The sequence below is a fragment of the Bos indicus x Bos taurus genome, chromosome 1, assembly GCF_003369695.1.
Source record: "Bos indicus x Bos taurus breed Angus x Brahman F1 hybrid chromosome 1, Bos_hybrid_MaternalHap_v2.0, whole genome shotgun sequence".
NCBI classification, from domain to species: Eukaryota; Metazoa; Chordata; class Mammalia; order Artiodactyla; family Bovidae; genus Bos; species Bos indicus x Bos taurus.
In genome coordinates this window covers 134,165,309-134,186,983 of record NC_040076.1, presented here as the reverse complement: position 1 = coordinate 134,186,983, position 21,675 = coordinate 134,165,309, and the positions used below count along the sequence as shown (strand labels likewise).

At 48.6% G+C, this 21,675-nt stretch overlaps 1 protein-coding gene across 1 annotated transcript in view; it reads right to left on the bottom strand.

Moving 5' to 3' along the window:
* Nucleotides 1-14,391: 14,391 nt before the first annotated feature.
* KY (kyphoscoliosis peptidase) overlaps nt 14,392-21,675 on the bottom strand; it is a 46,422-nt gene continuing 39,138 nt past the window's right edge. The window contains exon 11 of the mRNA XM_027545452.1: nt 14,392-18,772. Within this exon, the coding sequence (XP_027401253.1) occupies nt 17,877-18,772 (896 nt within the window). The 3' untranslated portion in view covers nt 14,392-17,876. The remainder of the gene's footprint in view (nt 18,773-21,675) is intronic.

Below are 21,675 nucleotides of genomic sequence, written 5' to 3'. Positions count from 1 at the left end.
CCAGGGAATAAATGTCTCTCCTCAGATGCCACTGTTTTTGCTTCGTACATGCTGCCAACACTTTGGTCAGCCCCTCTTCCCACATACCTCCTGGCCTGTGCCCCAGTACCTTGCTTGGCAAAGCTTTCCCACACACATCCCAGGGAAGGGGCCTCCTTGTTTCTCACGGCGCTCTGTGTGTGCATCTCTCAAAGCTCAAACCGCCCTGTGCTTCCTCCTCAATTTCTGTGTCTCTCCCACTGAACTGAAAACTCAAAAGCAGGGGCCGTCCTCAGTCCGCAGGTTGCCTAACATAGTACATACTAAGCAAGTACTAGGTGGATGAAGATCACCACCATTCTAGGTTTCATTGTAAAATGGATCATACTTCATGGGGTTTAGTGGATTTACTGAAAAGGTGCTTCTGAAAGGGCTTTGTAGACTCTGAAAATACTGTACCAATATGGACTATTATGAGGGGATTCTGAGTCTTAAGACTGCCCCAAGCTTATGGAATGTTCATACTACTGTTGACTAGGAGAAACAATGGCAGACTGTAGTTGCTGGAAATAAGGAGACATGAGGTGCTATGCATTTTCTTACATTCATACAGTACTGTGTTGTTTTAAGTTGAAATCGTTAACTGATTGAATTTGTCAGAACATTTAATTGTAATTTAATCTCTTAACTTTATTCTTCAAAAAGATGCCAAATATTAAAATGTGTCAAAATTAAATTTGAGTTAGTTTCTTCATATACATTTTACAAAACCTCCCAGGGAGTGGGGTGCCCGAATTAGCTGAAAAGATAAGGGTGTTGTCGTCTGGTTGTGGGTTTTCAGATGACATTTTCTTGGGTGAGTTATTCTTCTTGGCCTGGATCCTCGTGAAGTTGTGTCTGGATTTCTATGCAGATTTTAGCTGAAGAAGACAAAGATGAATTCCCACTATGGGTTGGACATGACCTTTCCATGGAGCCTCTTGATTTCAACAAGTCTAGGAGGCAGTGGGTGTCGTTGTTCCCATGTGACAGGAAGGATTTAAGTGGCTTGGCTTTCTAACAGCACCTGGGGGTAGAGAGTGTGGTCTCTGCAGGCACACAACCCTGTTCTGAATCCTTGCTCTGCCACTTACTAGGCCCGTGACCTTGAGCAGATTAATAACCTCTCAAGGCCTTAGTTTTCTCATCTGTAAAGTGGGGGAGATAAAAATCGTATCTACTTCATAGTGTTTGTGAAGCACTTAGAACAGTGCCTGATCCAGTAAAATTATGGGAGTATCTTGTGGAATAGAAACAATACCATGCTCTGTATTTTGATTATGTCAGTTTAGCTGCAAAAAATTCTGTCTTCCTTTTCATACACAGACGTGTGACACCAGGCAAACTATAGGTGATGGCGGTCTGTTTGCAAAATGCCCTTGAGACCAAAACCTAAAAGTTACAGGTAAGAAAGATAACTACAGAGTCAGCTCTGTCGTTGAGAACATACAGCGAGTAAACAGTTGTCATGCACAGCACTTCATGAAGTGCACAACATAAGGTGCAGAATGGCAAGGTTAGAAAAAGAAACGTGTTGACTTGTTCTAGAAGCAGATTGAAATAGTGTGCAAAAATGCAAAAATGCATCTAAAAGGAAAAAATGGTGGGATTGGGCCAAAGGACAAGTGAGGGCCGTGAACGCTGGTCACAGAGGAGCAGCTAGTCCAGCCTGGTTGTTAGAGGCAGGCAGCAGCACTACCTCTGAGCTTCTTAAAGGCCAAAGCAGAGGAGAAAACATTATTATTTATTACTTAAGTACATAATTAAATTATTCTTTGTTAATTATTACAAAATCGAAACACACCATGGGTTCAAGAGAAGTACTCTGTGTGTGCCTGAGCAGTGGGAGTGGGCCACAGCAGGTCTGTAACTGAATAATAAGAGGATCAGTACGGCTTCCTTACAGAGGGCTTCAGTGCAGGCTGCTGGCATAATGCTGAAGTGCAACTGAGGAACCAGGTTTCAGAAGTCACCAACATGACAGCGTGAAGCTCTTGTAGCCTGGCTTAATGAAAAGGGAAAATTTAGAGGCATGATGGACTGCAATCATCTATAAAAGCAATCTCCTATAAAAAGCTGTTCTCCACTGTGCAGTTTTAATCATTTGAACAACAGTTCACTCTTTCTTTCTGTGGGAACCTAGAATTTGGGAAACTAACATTGCCCATTAAGGCCAAGTTCAAATGATTTGACAACCCAATCAGAAGTAGGTTTATACGCTTCTTATGAAAAGAAACTAGTTAAGGCAAAGCTTGAATAGTGGAAGGTCCAGGAACTCCCTGATATTAAATGCAGGGAGAGGATCCATAATTCCTACCAGACTTCCAGAGATATCTGTGAGCCAAAAAGAGATTAAGAACCACAATTTTAGGGGCTGGAATTCTCCCAGAATGGCGTTCTGTTTCCTGGGGAGAGATACAAAATTGGAGACGTCTAACCAATTCCTACTGGGGCTGAGTTTTAAAGTTCAGCTGAATAGTCATGAAAAATTCAAGCTTTTCAATAATAAAAAGACAACCCAATTTAAAAGTGGGCAAAGGATCTGAAGGACACTCCTCTAAAGACAATATACAAATGGCTAATAAGCACATGAAAGATGCTCTATGTCATTAGTTGTCGGGGAAATGCAACTCAAAACTCTTTACACCCACTTGTAATAAATAAAAAGATAAAAAATAAGTGTTGATGAGGATATGGAGAAATTGGAACACTCATACATTGCTGATGGGAATGTGAAATGGTTCAGTTACTTTGGAAAACAATTTGGCAGTTCCTTAAAAAGTTAGATTTACCATATTACCCAGCAGTATCAAGCCTAGGTATACACCCAGGCTCAGTGAAGACATGTCCACATGAAGAGTTGTACGTGAATGTTCATGGGGTTATTCATAAGAGCGCCCAAAATGGAAAAAAAAACTAAAGGTCCTCTAACTGATAGATGGATAAACAAAACATGGCACATCTATACAATGGAGTATTATTTGGGAATAAAAAGGAATGAAGTATGATTCTACAATATGGATGAAACCTGAAAGCATTAAGCGAAAGAAGCCAGTCACAAAAGACCACATATGTGTGGCTTCATTCATTTATATGAAAAATCTATGATAGGCAATCTATAGAGACAGTAGTTGGTGGTTGCCGAGGGCTGGGGGGTGTGGAGGGGCCGGGGGTGAAGATGAAAGGGTACAAATTTCTTGGGAGTTAAGAAAATGTTCCAAAATTGATTGTGATGGCTGCACAACTCTGAATATAGCACAACTGAAAACCATTGAATTGCACACTTTAAATGGGTAACTTAAATGGCACGTGAATTATATTTCAGTAAAGCTCTTACGGAAAAAACCCTCTGATGCACAGCAACACCTAAAAAAAGTCAAGTTTATATTCAGAAAACATCACAGCACATATAACACATGCTATTCTAAAATTTCATATTCTCCACTTTCACACTCGGGAGTAACAGTGATGCCCCTCTTTAGGGGGTGGACATCCAGCTCTGCCTGAACAGTCGCTTGTGGGGGTTGGGGCCGCAAGGTGGAGCCTCACTGAGGCTCCATGGGTACGGGCTTCGCCAGGAGCCGGGGCACCCAGGGCTCCTCTCCTGGCAGCAGAGCGCGGGCTCATGCTGTCCACCATGGGGCTGGTTTCCAGAATAGCTGAGGGCCCTGACAACATCTGTGGTTCCTGACCACTGACGGGAAGTATGGGAGTACGGGACTGTGCCCCAAGCCTGCTTGGCCAGTCCCTGGTGCCTCTACAAGTGTGGTGACCAGAGGAAGAAAAGCCAGCCACACAGCATACAGCCGCTCATATCTTCAGCTGTGGGAAGCAGATCAGGCAAACGCTGTCCAACAGGACTTTGCTCTTAGGGACTGGCTGTGCTCTGGGAGGTAGCCAGTGTGGACAAGCTGGCCTCCAGCCCCCAGAGCTGTCCTGGTTGAGGAAGCCATGAGGGCCGCTCGCTGGACCGTCTCTTGGATCTGTCTTGACCCTGGTGTGTACTATAAACAACTCACCAGTCTGAATCTTTCTGCAGTCTAGGGCCTGCATTTCAGATCCTCAGCCTCTAAGTAAAAGCCATAAACAAGGCAGCAAGTGTTTTCTACCAGTTAATGCCTTCAGCCATGGTTGAGCGCAGCCCTCACGCCCAGCAGGAGCGTGTCCTCAGCTGTGCAGGTCCCTGTGTAACCTGACAGTGGTGTCTGGGGCAGGAGCCCCGTGGCTTCCCCAGTGATGGCCCTCTGGGATGACAGGCCCCTCAACCCAGCGTGGAGACGCCGCAGCAGCCTGTTCATATTAGGCAGTGTTGTACCAACAGCAAAGGGTGGAGAAAGTTCTAGATGGATGATGTATTCAACTGCTGCCTCCTGCAAGAGCTACCGTTTGTGAACGAAGAAGGCATCATGGAGCTCTTTATTTTATTTTATTTTATATTATTCCCAAAAGGTGTAACTCCAACACATGGTTTAACACTACCACTCAATTCCCGTGTGTTCCCAGGTTATGTCATTCCTTAAATTCTCAAACTGTTTTCTAGAGATCTGAAAGTCCTCAAAGTGTTAATAAGTGTTCCTTAGACATGTACCGAAGCAGAATGGAAAGGCTGCATAGCATCCGCTCAGTGCGGGATGGAGTGAGGGAGAGGCCTCTCTTCCTCCTACCGGCTCTCCCTTCCGCTCATGGTCCCCCTCTACTTCCCAGGCCACTGGGGCTGGGGCCTTAGATACTTAAGGTCCTTAGCCTTTGCATGCCAGGGACTTATCTGGCAGAGTGATGAAGCCTATGGATCCCTCAAAACAGTGACCAAGTCCACAAAATAAAATATATAGTGTTAAAAAGAAAACCAATTACATTGACATTCAGTTCTCAAAATCTACTAAGAGGTAAATTTGTGATAAGGTATGACATGGACCTCTTTATTAACTCATTAAATAACGAGATTGAGTGTCAGGTCCACTGCCCACTAGGTTTTGAGCAATGACGCTCGAACACACTATTCTGAGTGTCTGCAACAATTGCTGTCAGACGTGAAAGTATCTTAATTTCTCTTGGAATAAAGCTGCAGGTACTGTTAACACTGCTGTAGTTTGTTGCTAAGATTCCTAATAGAATGGAAACTAACTTTCAATTAGAGCTTCAGTTGAGAAGAAGGACATCAAGCTTTTCCATCCAAGTTCATAGAAACTTCAGTTCTCTCCTTGGATCCCTTGGCTGGGAGTCCATGGACTCCAGGTTAAGAATTTAGAGGCTTAGAGTTCACTCATGCTCCACCTAGTCCCTGGTCAGTCTGGTTGTCTGTGAACATTCATTTGTGTGGTGGCGGCAATATTTGTGCTTAGCATCACCTGTGATTCTAAGAACTCAGTCTTTAAATGGATGAAATCACACACTGACTTGTGCAAGGGGTGCCCTTTTTGGGAATCTTGGAGAGCTAGTGTCATGCACTCAACAGGTCAGATCATTCCACCCGAGTTACGGGGGACCCTGGGCCCTTGGCTGCCCTCAGAATTTAGGATAGCCAGGTCAAACCTGGGAGGGTCAGAGTGCCTGACCTGGGGCTACTTGGGGGAAAACTAGGTTTGGTCAAGCAGCCCATGCTCCCTATAGGTGACAAGCCCAATGGGACATCAGGGAGAAGCTGGACCACTCAGATGTCTCCTCCAACAGAGCAGCAGAGGATGCCACCGTCTGCCGTGGACAAGGAGCCATGACACACAGGGGAGCTGCGGCTCTGTGCATGCAAGGAGAATTGTGTGGCCCAAGTGCAGCCACCTGGGGACTGGGGGGCAAGGGACAAGGGGAGGGTAGTTGGTGCAGGTGAGACACCTGGGACCCTGTGCTGCAGGGCTTGCACCTGGACAAAAGTCTCCTCAAACACCAAAATACAAAGAAGCTGTAAATGACTAAAACTAAGAGTGTGCATGCTCAGTTGGGGCAAATTACTAACAGCAAAATACAGAAAGACCAAAACCCCACACAGCGCCACCAAGGGATAGGCAGACCAGCTAAACCACGCATCTGGCCCTGCCCTCACCAACATTAGGATATAAGATCCAGCTGGCCCTAACCCCCACCCTGGGCACCCATCCCCGCCCCAACAAGCAAGGGGACTTATTCTCGCTCCACTCTCCTGCAGCAGGGGCCACAGTAAAGCCTTGCCTGAATGTCTCCTCTGGCCTCTGATCAATTTCTACTGATTAATGAGGCCAAGAGCTCTGGTTGGTAACAGAGAAGCCAGTTGGTGTTCCTGTGGGTCCCACTCTAGATGGCAGGCCTGAATCTGTCTTCACAAAATAATCCAGTTGTCTCTGAATCTCAAGACATTCATTTTGGACCCCTGGCCTAAATTAAATCCTATAGACAAAGCAAACGTTTTATCCAGCAATGGTCAGATACTTGTACCTCTCTGTTGTGTCTGCTGCCTGTCATCCCAAGCCAGCAGCAAGATGAGTGCTCCAACAAGAAACAGAAGTTCCCTAAGTTAGTGTTTCTCATAATTTAACAGTTGATCTAAAAACGTTTGATTGGATTCAAAAATCTCTCCATAATATTACTAGAACTTCAACAATAAATCTGTCAGTTAAAGAAGAGGAATTGCAATTCGTTTTTAAATACATTTTGTGGTGTTGTAATCTTCAAATTGGAGAAGGAAATGGCAACCCACTCCAGTGTTCTTGCCTGGAGAATCCCAGGGACGGGGGAGCCTGGTGGGCTGCCGTCTATGGGGTCGCACAGAGTCGGACACGATTGAAGCGACTTAGCAGCAGTAGCAGCAGCAATCTTCAAATTAATGTTGTAAAGGAAATTATCACTATTTTGTAGTGAAAATAATAAGTTTCTCATCAAAGTGGACTAGAAAGAATTTAAAGACACTGTTAGCTAAAAACATCTTAGGAATTGTTTTTAACAAATTCCAGCATAAATCCTGATATAAAAAGTTAAGGTCATTAACCAACAAAAGCTTTTGCACAGCAAAGGAAACCATCAACCAACTGAAAAGTCGACCTACGGAAAGGGAGAAAATACTTTTAAGTGATGTGACCAACAAGGAGTTAACTTCCAAAATATACAAATAACTCATACAATTCAATATCAAAAAAACAAACAACCCAATCAAAAAATGGACAAAGACCAAAAGAGACATTTCTCTTAAGACATACAGATGGCCAGCAGGCATGTGAAAAGATGCTCAACATTGCTAATCATTAGAGAAATGAAAATCAAAACCACAATATCCCATTTTGGTCAGATGGCTATCATCAAAAAGAATACAAATAATAAATACTGAAGAGGGTGTGGAGAAAAGGGATCCCGCAAATACTGCTGGTGGGAATGTAAGCTGGGTTGACCACTGTGGAGAATGTCTGAAGGTTCATTAAAAACTAAAATTAGAAGTACCATATGTTCCAGCAGTCCTACTCTTGGGCACATATCCGGAAGAAACAAAAACTCTAGCTCCAAAAGACCAATGAACACCCCAGTGTTCATCGCAGCACTATTTACAATTGCCAGGACATGGAGGCAACCTAAGTGTCCATTGACAGAGGAAGGGATAAAGAAGAGGTGGTACATATACACAATGGAATACTACTCAGCCCTTAAAAAATGAAATATTGCCATTTGCAGTAACATGGATGGACCCAGAGATTATCATACTAAGTGAGGCAAGTCAGACAGAGAAAGGCAAATATCATACAATATCACTTATATGTGGCATCTGAAAAATGAATATATCTATAAAACAAACAGACTCAAAGAAATAGAAAGCAAACTTATAGGAGGGATAAATTAAGAGTATAGAATTAACAGATACAAACTATTGCATGTAAAATAGATAAGAAACAAGAACTTACTGTGTAAATATAGGGACCAGTATTCAATATTTTATATTAACATAATGAAACATAATCTGTAAAATATATAACTGAATTACTTTGCTTACACCTGAAACTAATACAATATTATAAATCAACTATATTTCAATAAAAATGTTAAGATCATGAAAGAAAGCTCAGGGCTTTCATTAAAAATTTTGAAATGACCATATTAGAAGTTTTATATAAGTTCAATGTCTTTCCTAATACTTGCATTTTATTTTTATCATCTTAATTACATATTGCAGGGAAAATCTAATGAGTTTTGTCTCCAATAGACACCCTTAAATCCTTTCCAGTTTACCCCAGAGGGTTGTGCACAGATTATTGTCTATGCTTTTCCTGGAAAGTCCTCCCTTAAATGAGCAGAAAGGACCTCGGTGGTGAGGGAAGGTCTGGAGCGGGTTAGGCAACCCTCCCTCCCCTTCCTTTATGCCTGAGCTAAAATATTTCTGCAGCTAAAATGTGTTTTGATTAATGGTTAAATGTATGTGGGCTACTCAGATGACAGTTCATCCATTTATTAATTCATTCATCAAATATTTAATCAAGCAAACTTCTCATCTTTGCAGCGTGAGCTCCTGCAATTCCCTGAGGATGCTGGTGATACGGACCCCAGCTCCCTTCTTGCTCCCAGAACCTCTGACAAGTGTGCTCAGAGGGTCTAGTAACACACCTGCGCCCTTAGCAATTTGCATCGTCAATGCGTAAAGATGGCCCCAGTGCCCAGGGCAATGGGCTGAGTGAAATGAGTCTGAGTGCGGAGAGGGAAGCCTCAAAGCCAGCTCTCCACTTAGCAGCTGTACACCCTTGGGCAGTTTCTTCATATGCAGAATGTAGACTCTGATACTCACTCAGCGAGGCTGTTGTGAGTTGTCGTGAGGCCAGGTGAGATGCTGAATAGGGAAGAGAATCAAAAAGCTGTAGCTGGGACCTCACAGGTAATACCCATCACTATAGAGGGCAGCTGTAGGAAAGCGTCCATTCAGGGGCGGGTGGCCTTAGGGTCTGGGAGACAGTCAGAGGCAGAGGCGTGGGGGCACCTGGGCAGTTGGCCTGTCCAAAGGGGACGCTGCAGCTCTCTTCCTTGTGGAGGTTTTCACAGGCTTCTCGGGAAAGGTTGTCAATCAGATTTTGATGGTATTTTTCACTTTTATTCATTTATTTAAAATACTATCTTATTTTTTAGATATTTATTTATTTGACTGTGCTGAGTCTTAGTAGTGGGAGTCAGGATCTTTGCTGTGGCATTCAGGGTTTCTAGTTGCAGCATGTGGGATCTAGTTCCCTGACCAGGAATCAAACCTGGATCCCTGCATTGGGAGCTCAGAGTCTTAGCCACGGGACCACCAGAGAAGTCCTTTAAATGTTATTTTATTTTTTAAAAATTTTAAAGATTTTTTTGATGTGGACCATTTTAAAGTCTTTACTGAATTTTGTAACAACATTGCTTCTGTTTTATGTTTTGATTTTTTTGGTCATGAGGCATGTGGGATCCTAGCTCCTTGACCAGGGATGGAACTGGCACCCCCCTGCATTGGAAAGTGAAGTCTTAACCACTGGACCCCCCCCAGGGAAGTCCACTGATTTTTTAAATGTTGGAATCAACTAACACTGTACAGGCTGATCAGTAAGGTTTGCAAACTCTGCCTGCACCAGTATGGGGGTGATAAGGCTGACCTGGGGCCAGGGTCCGTCACCACAGCCAAGGCCCCCAGGACAGGGGGTGGGTAGGACTACAGGAGGACAGGCCACCTTCGTTTGTTTGCAGGGCTCCGAGGGACACTGACGCCACGGCAGCTGGCTGGCTGCCACATGCTCCTTCCATCCCCCTGAGAGAACAGAGATCATAGAACAGAGTGACTTCCATTAAGAGATAAAACCTCTAGAAGAAAACAGGAGAAAATCTTCATGATCTGGGTTTGGCAAAGATTCTTTTTCTTAGATGGTGATATGGATGGTTCATTTCCCCCTGTATTTAACAAATGCCAGCATTTCATCATATATGCTTTAAAACTTAACATAACAGATTGCTGAAAACTTCTGTGGCCCTTCTAATTTCACAACCATATCTTTGTATTTGTACGCATCCACAAAGAACACACTGCATGATTTCAGGTAGTGTTTCTATGCACTAGGAAAAAGCAGTAGAAAATGAACTTAAAAATTGATACCATTTACTGCATCATGAAAATACATCCATGCATATCTAGAAATACATCTGATAAAAGATGCTCAGGGGTCTACAAAAGTTTACTAAATATTACTGAGAGAAAGTAAGAATTTCCACCCTTTTGTCTGAAGCAGAAGGTGGGGAAGGGAGAGTGGGGTTGGGTGCCTCAGATGGGTCTTGCACTGGGGGCTCAGGGCTCCTGCCACACAGTGGTCCTGGAATGTAACAGATATGTTCCCCAGCCAGTGTGCAGACTGGCCGACTGTTCTCAAGGCTCCTTTCAAAGGGGTGCTAATAATGTAATAGCTGCTTAGCTGAGCTCCTGGTCTCTGGAAGATTCTAGGAGAGGCAGGGTGGCCAACACTTGGAGACAGGATTTCTTCTTATTAGGTCAGGGGCTGGTATGATTTTATGAGGGGCCTACGACCTTCAGATTCTTCAGGAAACAAACGACCTTCAGATTCTTCAGGAAACAACACGCAACACGTCAGTATCTTCGCCTGGGCTGGGGAAATCTGGTGTGGTGGTGATGACAGCTGAGCCTCACTGAGCGCCCCCTAGTGCTGGGACTTTGTTTGCTGCTGCTGCTGCTGCTAAGTCGCTTCAGTCGCGTCCGACTCTGTGCGACCCTATAGACGGCAGCCCACCAGGCTCCCCCGTCCCTGGGATTCTCCAGGCAAGAACACTGGAGTGGGTTGCCATTTCCTTCTCCAATGCATGAAAGTGAAAAGTGAAAAGTGAAAGTGAAGTCGCTCAGTTGTGTCCGACTCTTAGCGACCCCACGGACTGCAGCCTACCAGGCTCCTCCATCAATGGGATTTTCCAGGCAAGAGTACTGGAGTTAGGTGCCATTGCCTTCTCCGGGGACTTTGTTTACTGTGCCCTTGTTCATTCATTCAAACCCTGTAAGAAGCTTCCTGGTGGGTGTTATGATTACCCCCATTTTACTGCTGAGGACACTGAGATGGGAGGCTCGCTAACTTGCCAACAGCAGCGGTAGGAGGCCGAGCAGGGATGGAATCCCGGTGGCTGACTGCAGAGTTGGTGCCTTTAACTCTTGTACCATTCAGATGTCATCCATGGGTCTGGGCTGCAGGGCTCCCCCAGCCTTGGGAGCTCTGCTGGAAGGGGTCTCTGGGGAGCCCCCAGTCAAGCCAGGGTTTACAGAGAGAAACGAAGGCTCCAATCCTGCATTTGTGGCTCTTGACCCCACATGACAGCTTACAGTCATCAGCGACCAGCGGCTAAGAGGTCACCTTTCCAGGAAGAAGCCCATTGGCTTCTTTTTAAAATGGACTTTGAACACTATTGCTGAGCTCTAAAAATGTCAAGTGAAGCTTTAACAGAGGCGATTTCCTCATGGGATCAGATTCTCTCTGTTGTTTCTCCTGGGAGGTGGGGAAGGGGTCTAGTGCAGATGAAACGGACGTGAAAAGTTCATGGTATCCACATTCACCCCAGTCCTGAGGGCGGGATGACCACACAGTATGGAGTCGGGGGCAGCCTCCAAATGCCTGCGGTATCTTGGCTACATTTAATTTTTTGTAATATGATGAAATGATCAATGTTAACTTTCAGATTCTGCTTGGTGTTCACATACACACTAATACATGTATTAATACATATTGGCAGTGTTTGTTCACTGGACAATTTGTCATCCCGCAGTCATTTCTTCTACGTACACTTTCCTCCTCCATCAGCACTCTGTCCATATGGGAGCTGCCAGGGGCCCCTCACTCCTGACATCTGTTCTCCATTAATCACGTGCACCAGTTCTTCTCGGCCATTCACGGTGTGGCTGCCCCTCTGCCCTCATGGCACAAACCTCCCCACCGCCCTCCCCACCGGTCTGGAGTGGGGAGTCCCTACCTGGTCCCCGCACAGCCAGGGAGAAATGATGGCTGATTCCTTGTGTCGTGGAGGCAGTCAGCCATCCCCCTGATGGAAACAAAGCAATCCCAGCACAAGCTGAGGGCGGCAGGCCCCCCAGGAAGCAGGGCACTCCTCGGATCAATCAGTTCCCTGACTGCTTCCTGGAGGTGAACACCAGGAGTGCGCACAGCCAGGTGGCAATCTTTGTCTTCCTGTAAACCCACATTTCCCACAGAGGCAAAGGCGCTCGTTGAGCATACTTTTTAGTTGGAAAAAGAAACCTCTTGGGTCAACAATGCTGTAAATAAAGCCAATGGTCTAGAATTTTGTTTTTGAAAGAACAACTGATGTTCACTTTGAACACACAGTGGTCATTTAGCCTAAATGCAAGGTACCGTTTCATCATGAGATGAAAAAGCGCACAAGTTCAGGGTGCCTCATTCTTCCTGGAGCGCTATGCATTTGGGTGCTCCATGTGGTGGGTTGGGTGGGCTCCTCTTGGAGCCCAGAGGCTGTCAGGATACATCCAGAGCATCCTTGCGCCTATGATGGGAGTTGACTGGTTGTCAGTGGGTGAGTTTGCTGGGAAGCCAGCACTCACCCACTGGTCTGAATAATCTCCTGTGTCATTTGGTCTTAGCTTGGGTTTGCCTTCCTTTTAGTCAGACTCAGCAAATGCATGGCACACCTCACCCTTCAATCCAGTGTCTAAGGATTACCAGCTAATCACAGTCCTCTTTCCTATTGAGCCCACTGTGACCTCAGAATTGTTAAGCCAGTGTGCCAGGTAGCAATGACCAAGCATCTGGAGAGCTGTTTTAAGTCCAGGTTTCCTTCTCATTCGTTCTCAAAACCTCATGTCTCAGTTTTGCCACTGGATACACAAGGATCTTGAGGGCATTTTGTCTCTTTTATGTCTCATCCTGCAGGCACTTCTCTTGAGAGGATTAGCCTTGGGGACAATGACGCTTAAAGAACCAGGAGCTCTGATGTTCACTGGACTATTGTTTTCTGAGACATCAACCCTCCTGAAGACAGCCCTGAAAATATTCAGACTTTGCCAGTAAAAGTGTTTATTCTTTTTGTCATTATAGTAAGCAATCACATGTATCCCTGGGAGATGAGGAGGGCCTGAACGATGACAAAGGTTTTGGAGTGGAGTGGACATGGAGTTAGAGGAGCAGGTCAAATATGGAACACAGCGGAATGGAGCAGATTTCTCACTGAAAGGGATGCAGGAGTCGGTAGTGGCCACCATGAGTCTGACTTTGGGCTTGGGGATACATTTACTGTGTTGGCAGTCCAGGAGGAGGCAGAGGTAATCTGGGGGAGAGAAGTGACCTGGGTTAAGGGTCTTTTGACTCAGGGAGGCTGGCAGGACATCCAAGAGGGGGCATCCCAGTTGCTGCCTGACTTTTGGTTTTCTTTAGTTCTGTTCGCAGAATCAGAGAGAAGCAACATCCTGTCAGAGGCGGCGGATTCCCCTTTGGTCCCTCTGCTGGGTTTTCTCCAGCCCCTTGCCCTTGGGCAAGAAAAGAGCCAGCAGCGCAGTCTGGTGCGGGCTGCAGGGCAGGCTCTTAACACAGCAGGGCCCTTCAGATGCTCCGCCACTGACAATCTCAGGCCTACCGCCTGCCAGCATCTGTTCACGGAGACACAGCATCACAAACTCTCCGGACTGGAAGGGACTTTAGAGGTCATCCACGGCAGCCTCAGGGCTGGCACTTTCAGACTGTTCTAACAACTTGAGAGTTCTTCCTTCTATTATTCGGAGACTGTTTCTTTGGACTTCCCTTTAACATGCTGTTAAAGATATGGGTCAGTCGTGGAAGCCTTGGTAAGGAGAAGCATGTGCGGGCTCGTGTTTGTGGGTCTAGCGGTGAGGAGCGCAACAAGGCCAAATTTGGGAACATGAATTCTTTTTGTCCTTCACACGACAGCTACAAGAATGGTCTCCATGGTTACAGCAGCTTCTCAGAGGTGTCTAGATTTTCATTTGCTATATTTCCCTAAATGTCTGATTTATGAATAATCTGTTTAGGTAACCTGCTGGAAAGTTTCTACAAGTATATGAATATCAAGGAATATATATTTATATATATATTCACAGCAACAAAAAGTAGGCTGATGGGCATTTTTGGAACATTTTTTTTTCTCCCATTAAAAACAGAAATTAGGATCAACTTAAAAATTTTCAAGTTAAACAAGATTCACTGCCTTCATGTTCTTCAAAGGCATGTGAGCTGGAGAGGGGCTGGAGCTAACCTAATTATGTTTCCTTTAATGTGAAATAGCTATTTGCCTGACATTCTATTTGCATCTCACCATCACATTCAAATAGCTGGGACATTGATTTTTTTTCCCTAACGTTCCCTTTGAACATGAAAGTGTTTTTTTTTTTTTTCTCCTGCTTGTGAGAACAGTGATAAGAATGGATCGATAATTACATTGTTGGGTAAAAATGAATATAAATTTTATTGAAAAACAACACCAGCAACAATGAGGGGAAATCATACCTAACAGCCAGTGGCCCACACAACTCAATGCACACGTTATGAAAAGTAATCACCTCTTCAAAGCTCCAGCTATGCATCCGAATGAAAAGAAATGATCGACCTCAGATAAACTGACGGGGGACGCAGATGTACACCACCTCTCACCTCGGAAAGCTTTGCCAACAGCAAAGGACGCTACCATGCTATTCGGTCCCCCGTTTGCTGTGGGTGATCCAGTGAATTTCAAAAATTAAACTGGTTTGGAAAGAACTGGTTAGCATGGCAGCAAAGACCCAAGACCACTGAGAAATTTTTTCTACTTTTCCAGTCCTTTGAGAAGAGGATTTCACAAACTTTCTTGGCAACTTGTCCCTCCTGCTTAACAACAGGAAATACTTCTTTACGTCTAGCCTAAATCCTTCATGCTTCAGTTAATCTATTTATTTCCTCTTAATCTCAGCAGGCTGTCAGGGGTTTGTCCTGGTGGGACAATGTAACATATGGGGAACACACAATGATCACAGTCAGATTGGAGGCAGAGTCCAGCTGTGCTAGTGGCGCTTCCAAAACAAGTTGAACAGAAGTTAATTGCAGTTGTGGTTTTCGCCCATTTGCCTCGTCCCACTCTCCCACCCTCCCCGACCCTCTATGCCCTTCTGTGGCTTCAGGGCTGCCATCCTAGGGCTTGCAGCAAAAGCTTTCTGAGTTCCATCAGTTCCAATTTTTCACTGATTTACGAATGAATGTGGTCAGACTGTCCCATCCACTTCTACCCGATTTCCGGGTAAAATATTCCCAAACGGTTATCACGTTCTCGTCTTCGCACCATGCCAGGCAGTTCCTTGCCTCGCTTCACAACTTGTGTGGGAACGACGTGCTCCACGGATACATGAGAAAACTCCGAGAAGCCACGAGAAGGCACTCAGTGAATTTAATATAAACATCCCAGCCGCATTTTTTTCAAATGCTGCATAAAACCCCCAGCCTCACGGGAGTTTGCAGCACCTGCAGCTCCGCATTTCGGACAGCAGGGGACGCCCGTGCCATTCCACTGGCCGTTAGAACGCCTCGGTCGGGAAACAAAGATGGGGATTTGAATAAAAGACTTCAAAATGCAACCCCGAATTCTACCCTGAGCAGCATGCGTGTAAAAATTCATGAAGATTGGATTTCATTTCATGTATTTTTACTTCAATGGAAAGAAATGCAGGTGTTGTCTGTGCCTACAGCTGTCTTTACAAGGAGCGGGGGGCGCCTGGTTAAACGAGCAGGGAGGGGTTGCTGATGCTCCCAGGCGCTTGGCGAGGCTGGGCCACCGTCTCCTGCTTGGGACAGCTCCTGTTTTGCTGGGTGGCATCCTTTGTGTGCTCCAGAATGTATAGACTAATTATACTGTTTTGTAGAGGATGCAAGTTTTTCCCAGCAGGACTAGCAGCCAGCTCTGGGTCCAGTGAGTGACATGAGTCATAGAAGGCACTTATTATTTTGATGAAACACAGCGCGTTTCTTTCAGCCCATAAAATCAAAGGGGTGAGAAAAGGCTGTTTCCAGGGTGTAAAAACTCCTCTTGTTCCCCTGTCGTGGTGCACAGCAGTTCCGCCTCTGCAGCCTTTGTGCATTTTCCAGGCGTGAGTGACACAGTGCTGAATGCCTGGGTGGCAGAGCCTGCCAGAGGACGCTGGACACAGGCCAGGGCAGCTCAGCCCACCGTGATGTACTGCCCTCGTGTTCCAGGGCCCCCGGCCTGGTGGAGGATGGGCCCCCTGAGACATTCCTCTGGACCGGGTCCATGCTGGGGCTGGTGGGGATCTTTGTGGGGTGGGACCTTAGGGAGATGATGGACTGGAGTGTTTGGGAGCCTGGAACTTGAAACAGGCTTGGGCAAGGGTGGCAGCTGCCACCCTTGCTCTGGGACGGCTGGGGCAGGGCTGCAGCCCCAGCACGGAGGACTGGCTTACACAGTACTTGGTTAAGTGCTCCACGAACATTCGCTGAATACACAAATGTCAGGATGAAGGAAAGGAGGCGTGAGGATCCCCAGCAGCTTTGGCTGTAGCTAGTCCGGGGCATCCAGAGCGGCAATGCAGGGAGGGGAGTACTGGGCAGTGCTGGCTCTTCCAGGCCCAGGCCCTGGTAGGCGGGGCTGCAGAGCCGAAGGAGCCAGGAGGGCAGGTGAGACCACCTCCAACCTCTCCATGTGCTGGGATGGTGCTGCAGCGGCCATGCAGGGCCTCTCAGGGCCTCTCCATCCTTCCCTCCTGCTGCCCTCATTGGAGCCAGTCTTTCTGCTGTTGCCATGGCAACACTGGCCTGAGGTGCTGCTAAGGGCCGGCTGGGCAGGCGAGACTTCTCAGGCCTGAGCAAACAAGGAGCTCTGGACGGTCCCTACAGAAGGCAGACCCTGGGGGTCTCTCTTGAGAGGAAGGAAGGGACATGGGATAGAAACTGCTCCCAGGGCAGGTCGAGGTTCCCCAGGTGTGGCCTTGGTGGTAGAGATCTTGGGGCTGGTGGGACTCTGCTATTGTGGGGGCCCCCAGCACTGCACCGTTCTTACTACTTCACCTGAAGTCTTTTTGAGGGTTATTGCCAGGGGTCCCTAAGGGCCCAGAAGCCTCCTGGGGTTCCCAGTGTGGGTTTCAGGCTGGGGCCTGAGGCACAGGCTCTGAGAGGGCTTGCAGGAGCTGAGTGAACTGCTGATAGACCGAGTAGATGGTATTAATCCCTCTGAGAGCAGAGTCAGGGGTCTTACATCCTGAGACCAGGGTGGTGGGACTGCCATGCATCCCTGCCTCTCTGGCCCCCACCCAGAACACGAGGAGGCACTGGCTGCCCTCGGTCCTACAGTCTCCCATGACGTTTCTGGTGCTACATTTCAGGCACATACAGGGATTGTGGAGGCCCTCGGCCACCGGGCTAGTTGGGGGACAGTTAGCTTCCTCTCTACGCCTTCCTTCTCAGGACCTGGAAGAATAAGAAGCAGCATCGGGAATGCAGGAGGTGGTCAGGTCTGGAAAAAAGATGACAGTCTGACCTCCCCTGGGGTCCGAGAGTTGGTGAGAATTTCTGTGCAGCTCCTGGGAAGGGGCTTGAGAATTCAGGATGACTCAGCCTCACGGATCACGCCCGCTTCTCTCTCCCCATCACGGAAAGGTGTTTGGCCCCGGGCGGCAGTCCTGCTTCCCCACACCAGCCCGAGAACAACAAGGACAGCGTTAGCACGAGAAGGGGGGTGTCTGGGCAGTGAATACAGTTACAATACCTTGGATTTACATAGCACCTTTGTCGTCTAAAGGGCCTTTGCCTCTGTCCCCTTGGCCACTGACATTGCAGCCTCTGGCAGAACAGGAACACGAGGCAGAGGTCCAGAAGGGATTCCATGCAGACTCAGTGGTGTCCGGGCTCTGTGCGTGGCCCGGCAGGGGTCGGGGTGGCAGGTGGCCCTCACTGGGCGTTGACCTGGTACTTGAGGATGTAGGAGTAGAAGCTGTGGTTGGCGTTCTCCAGCACCATGACGTACACCTCCTGGCAGCCTGCGGTGCTGCAGCTGCCCTCCCAGTAGCCCTCGGGGCTCAGGGTCAGCGGCCACGTGTCCTGCCCCTTCACCAGGGCTTTGGCGACGCCGTGCAGCTTCAGTTTGAACGGGACATTGCGGTTGGCGGGCAGCACGCCCGACAGCGGCTCCAGCAGCTCATTGTCCACCCCCCAGTTGCCAAAGCTCTCGGGGAACACGGGCCAGTTCACCTTGGTGTTGGTACAGCAGATGAGGTAATTGAAGACGAAGAGGTAGTTGCCCGGTTCCTGCCTCTTCTTGACGAAGATCTTGAGTGCAAACTTGCCGGCGTGGGGCAGCTGCACCTTCAGCTCCGTCTGCTTCTCCCGGTGCAGCTGGAAGATGTAGCGTCGCTGGGTCTCCTCGGTGACGGGGCCATCGTCTCCGTGCAGTGAAGCCAGGACGCTGATGCCCTCCTCCACACCGAAGCTGACGGAGCAGCGCCCGTCGCTGGTGTAGATGACGGGCTCAGGGTGGGACGGCTTGGTGATGCCCATCTGCTCCGAGAACCAGCTGGGGCCCACGGGCTGGTGCAACTCAGCTGGCAGCCGGACGTCATTGTCTGCACAGTGGCACTTGAGCGTGTACTCCAGCACGGAGCTATAGATCTCCGAGTTGCCCTTGGCAAAGATCTGCAGCTTGTAGGTGCCCGCGGTCGGGGGGTACACATCCAGCTTCATCCCGTTCTTCCGGAGGCTCAGCAGCCCGTGCTCCTGTTTGCCGTTGAGCATGAACATGAACAGCGTCGGAGAACAGCTCTCGATGGTGACTGTGGCCTTTCCATTCACTGTGGGGAGAGCCAGGATCAGGTGAGAGGAGTCCGACCTGTGCTGGTAATCGTATAACAATAGGATCTCTGGGCAGGGAACCCTGACTTACAGCATCTGCCCATTTCCCTGGTGGAAACACCTTCACCCAATTATTTTAAGCCACCAGCATGACCTCATTGAACATCATATAAGCCGGTGGCAGCACACCTCTGGAAGGGTTCTCACCCCTTTGGGTGGTTCTCTTCCACCAGCTGGGGGTGGTGGGTCTCAAGAAAAATCTGCCCCCAGTCATACGTGCTTGCCTTGCCCATTTGATTCACATCAGGTGAATGTTGCCAGGGGGCTTAACCTGATTCCAGGGCAGGGGAGAGGGCTGAGGGGCACGGAGGGCCAAGACCCTGGTTGGAGAGCCATCTCTGACTTTGCCTCCAAGTCTCAAGTCCTGCTTCACCCTGCTCCCTTCACAGCTGGCATGTCAACAATCACCTTAAAAACTTGTTGCTTCCCTCCTGGAGACTGTGCTCCAGGGACAGAACTGCTTCCTTGCGGGTCCTCCCCGCACACCCACCTCCACCCTCTTCTCCAGGCCGTGCTTCCTGAATGGAGTCAAGTGCACAAGAGGATCGTGTGCATCCCACACACGCCTCGCCCCTTGCCCTCCAGCGCTGTCTTCCTCTGTCCTGGTCATTGCTGTGGGTGTACAGGGGGTCAGTTCTCTGTCTTTACAGCCCATGGGCACTCCCCTCCCTGGTCCCTGCTGCTTTGCAGGATCACAGGGAGGGGCAGGGCTTCTCTGAGAGCCTTGCCTCCCCCTCCCTCAGAAGCTGATCACCTGCCCCTCCTCCCAGCCACCTCCGACTAGTGTCTCGTTCACACTCTCTAGTAGCCTCTCCCACATCGGGATCCAGAGTTCCTGCTCTGGAGGCAGAAAGCCATGCTCAAGAATGCTATAGGATGAGTGCCCCTGAGACTTCCCATCTTATCAGCCACGAGGCCCAACTCCAGGATGCTCAGTTGCTGCATTCAGTGCTACCTCCCATCTTGGGAGTGAGAATCCCCACAAGGGGAAGGGGGCTCCACTGGCCTCCCCGCCCCCTGCCCCCACCGCCTTCTTTATGGCTCTTCGAACCAGAAGACGTTCCCTGCCTTCTCAGGCACTGCCAACGCCTCACCTGCCTCTCCTCCCACGCCCCTCCCTGCTGCAGCTCCCTCCCACTCATTCAGGTCTCTGAAACCTGGCTTCGGCCCCCATCCTCCAGGTCTTCAGTGACTTCCTTGGAGGATCCGGGTCGCCGATCATACAGCCACCTTGCTGTTCGTCTTGCATCTGCCACCCACCCCAGCCTGGCCTCCCCACCTCCTCTGATTCTTTTTCCTTTCTGTTACACGAATGGTGGTATTCTTTGTGCTTTTGTGCTGTTTTCTTCGTGTATGCTCCTTCTCCATGGCTATCAGCCACCATGAGACATGGTTACCTCCAGAGGAGAGTGACCAAGAACAGCAGATCACTATCAACTTCTCTCAGTTGAATCCCTCCTCAGGAGGCAGAAGCTGCCTCAGCCTTCATGGACCCTGTCCTGCTCCAAGTCGCGCCCTAGAGGTCCCCGTGCAATTCCTTTGATGCATCGAGGGCTCCTGGCATCTCCACATGGTAGCTCAAGGGCTCCTGAAAATATCTACCCTGGGGCTCCCTTCCGTGTGTCACAATCAAACTGGAGGCCAGAGGAGAGGCTTGTCCCCTCCTGCCTTGCCCAAGTCAGGCCCATCCTCAGGCCCACATGGTATTCCTGTACCTGCTCCAGGGGGACACCCCTTCATGTTCCAGGGCCTTCACATATGCTCAGTGTCCCCCAAACCTGGCTAAGACTTCAAGGCAATGTTCTGACCACAAAGAAGGCTTTTCTGATGCCCTGGGGTAAGGCAGGCGGCTGAGTGAGCTGGAAGCTGCCCTTTTGGCCCTCCCTCTCCTCTAGGGAACTTAGCAGTATAGTAATGTATCAGTGATGGGTAATGTGGATCCTCCCTGCTGGGTGTGGGTGCCACAGGGAAGGGCCCGCCTGTCTCCTTTCTTGCCATGTCCTGGGCCTGGCTGGGGTGCCCACCTCAGGGGGTTCCTGGTGAAGGTGAACTGAATGGCTGGGAAGCCTGGAAATAAAGGAACGGAGACCCTTGGGACTCTGTTAGAGCCTGTGACCTCCTCTTCCCCTCACGCCTCCGTCACCCTCTCACTATCCCTTCTTGCATTTAGCCTACCTGTTTCCCTCTCTGCTTTCTTTTCATCTCCACTCTTAACAAAACTAGCTCCGGCAAAGAACTATTCTTTAAATATGCTTCATGAATATGCAATCAAATTTTAGGTTTACTGTATATTCGGAAACCCAGTGTTTACATTTCTCTGTCTCTTAAAGAGGCAAGCTCCTTGGTGGCACTGTTTTGACGTCTGTGTGACCTGGCGCAGTCCTCCCCGTGGCCCCTGCTGGCTGGAGCAGCCCCTGTCTGACAGGCATCCAGGGGGCACAGGCACACTCTGAGACAGCAGCCTCACGCTGTTATTTCAGCAGCAGGAGGCATTCGTCGTTTTAAAAATTATCCCAGAGCTTGGCAGCCTGGTTATGGAGACCGTTGTGAGGTTGAAGGGAAGAATCGGCTGGGACTAACATGGGTGCCCGGTCACCTGAGTGTGGGCATGCGTTGGCCAAGCTGGGCCGGGTTCTGCATGCCAGTGGCCTAAGGACCTAGTCGGGGAGCAGAGGGGGTCTCCCAGGAGAGTGCTGGGGGCTTTATCAGGAAGGGGGCTGCTGAGCAGCAGAGTGTTGGGAACTGGCGGAGAGCAGGCATCACAGGAGACAGGGACGGACATGTTTCAGGGAGGACCCAGCAGGTCTCCCACATGTGAGCTCAGGTGCCCCAGATGAAGGCC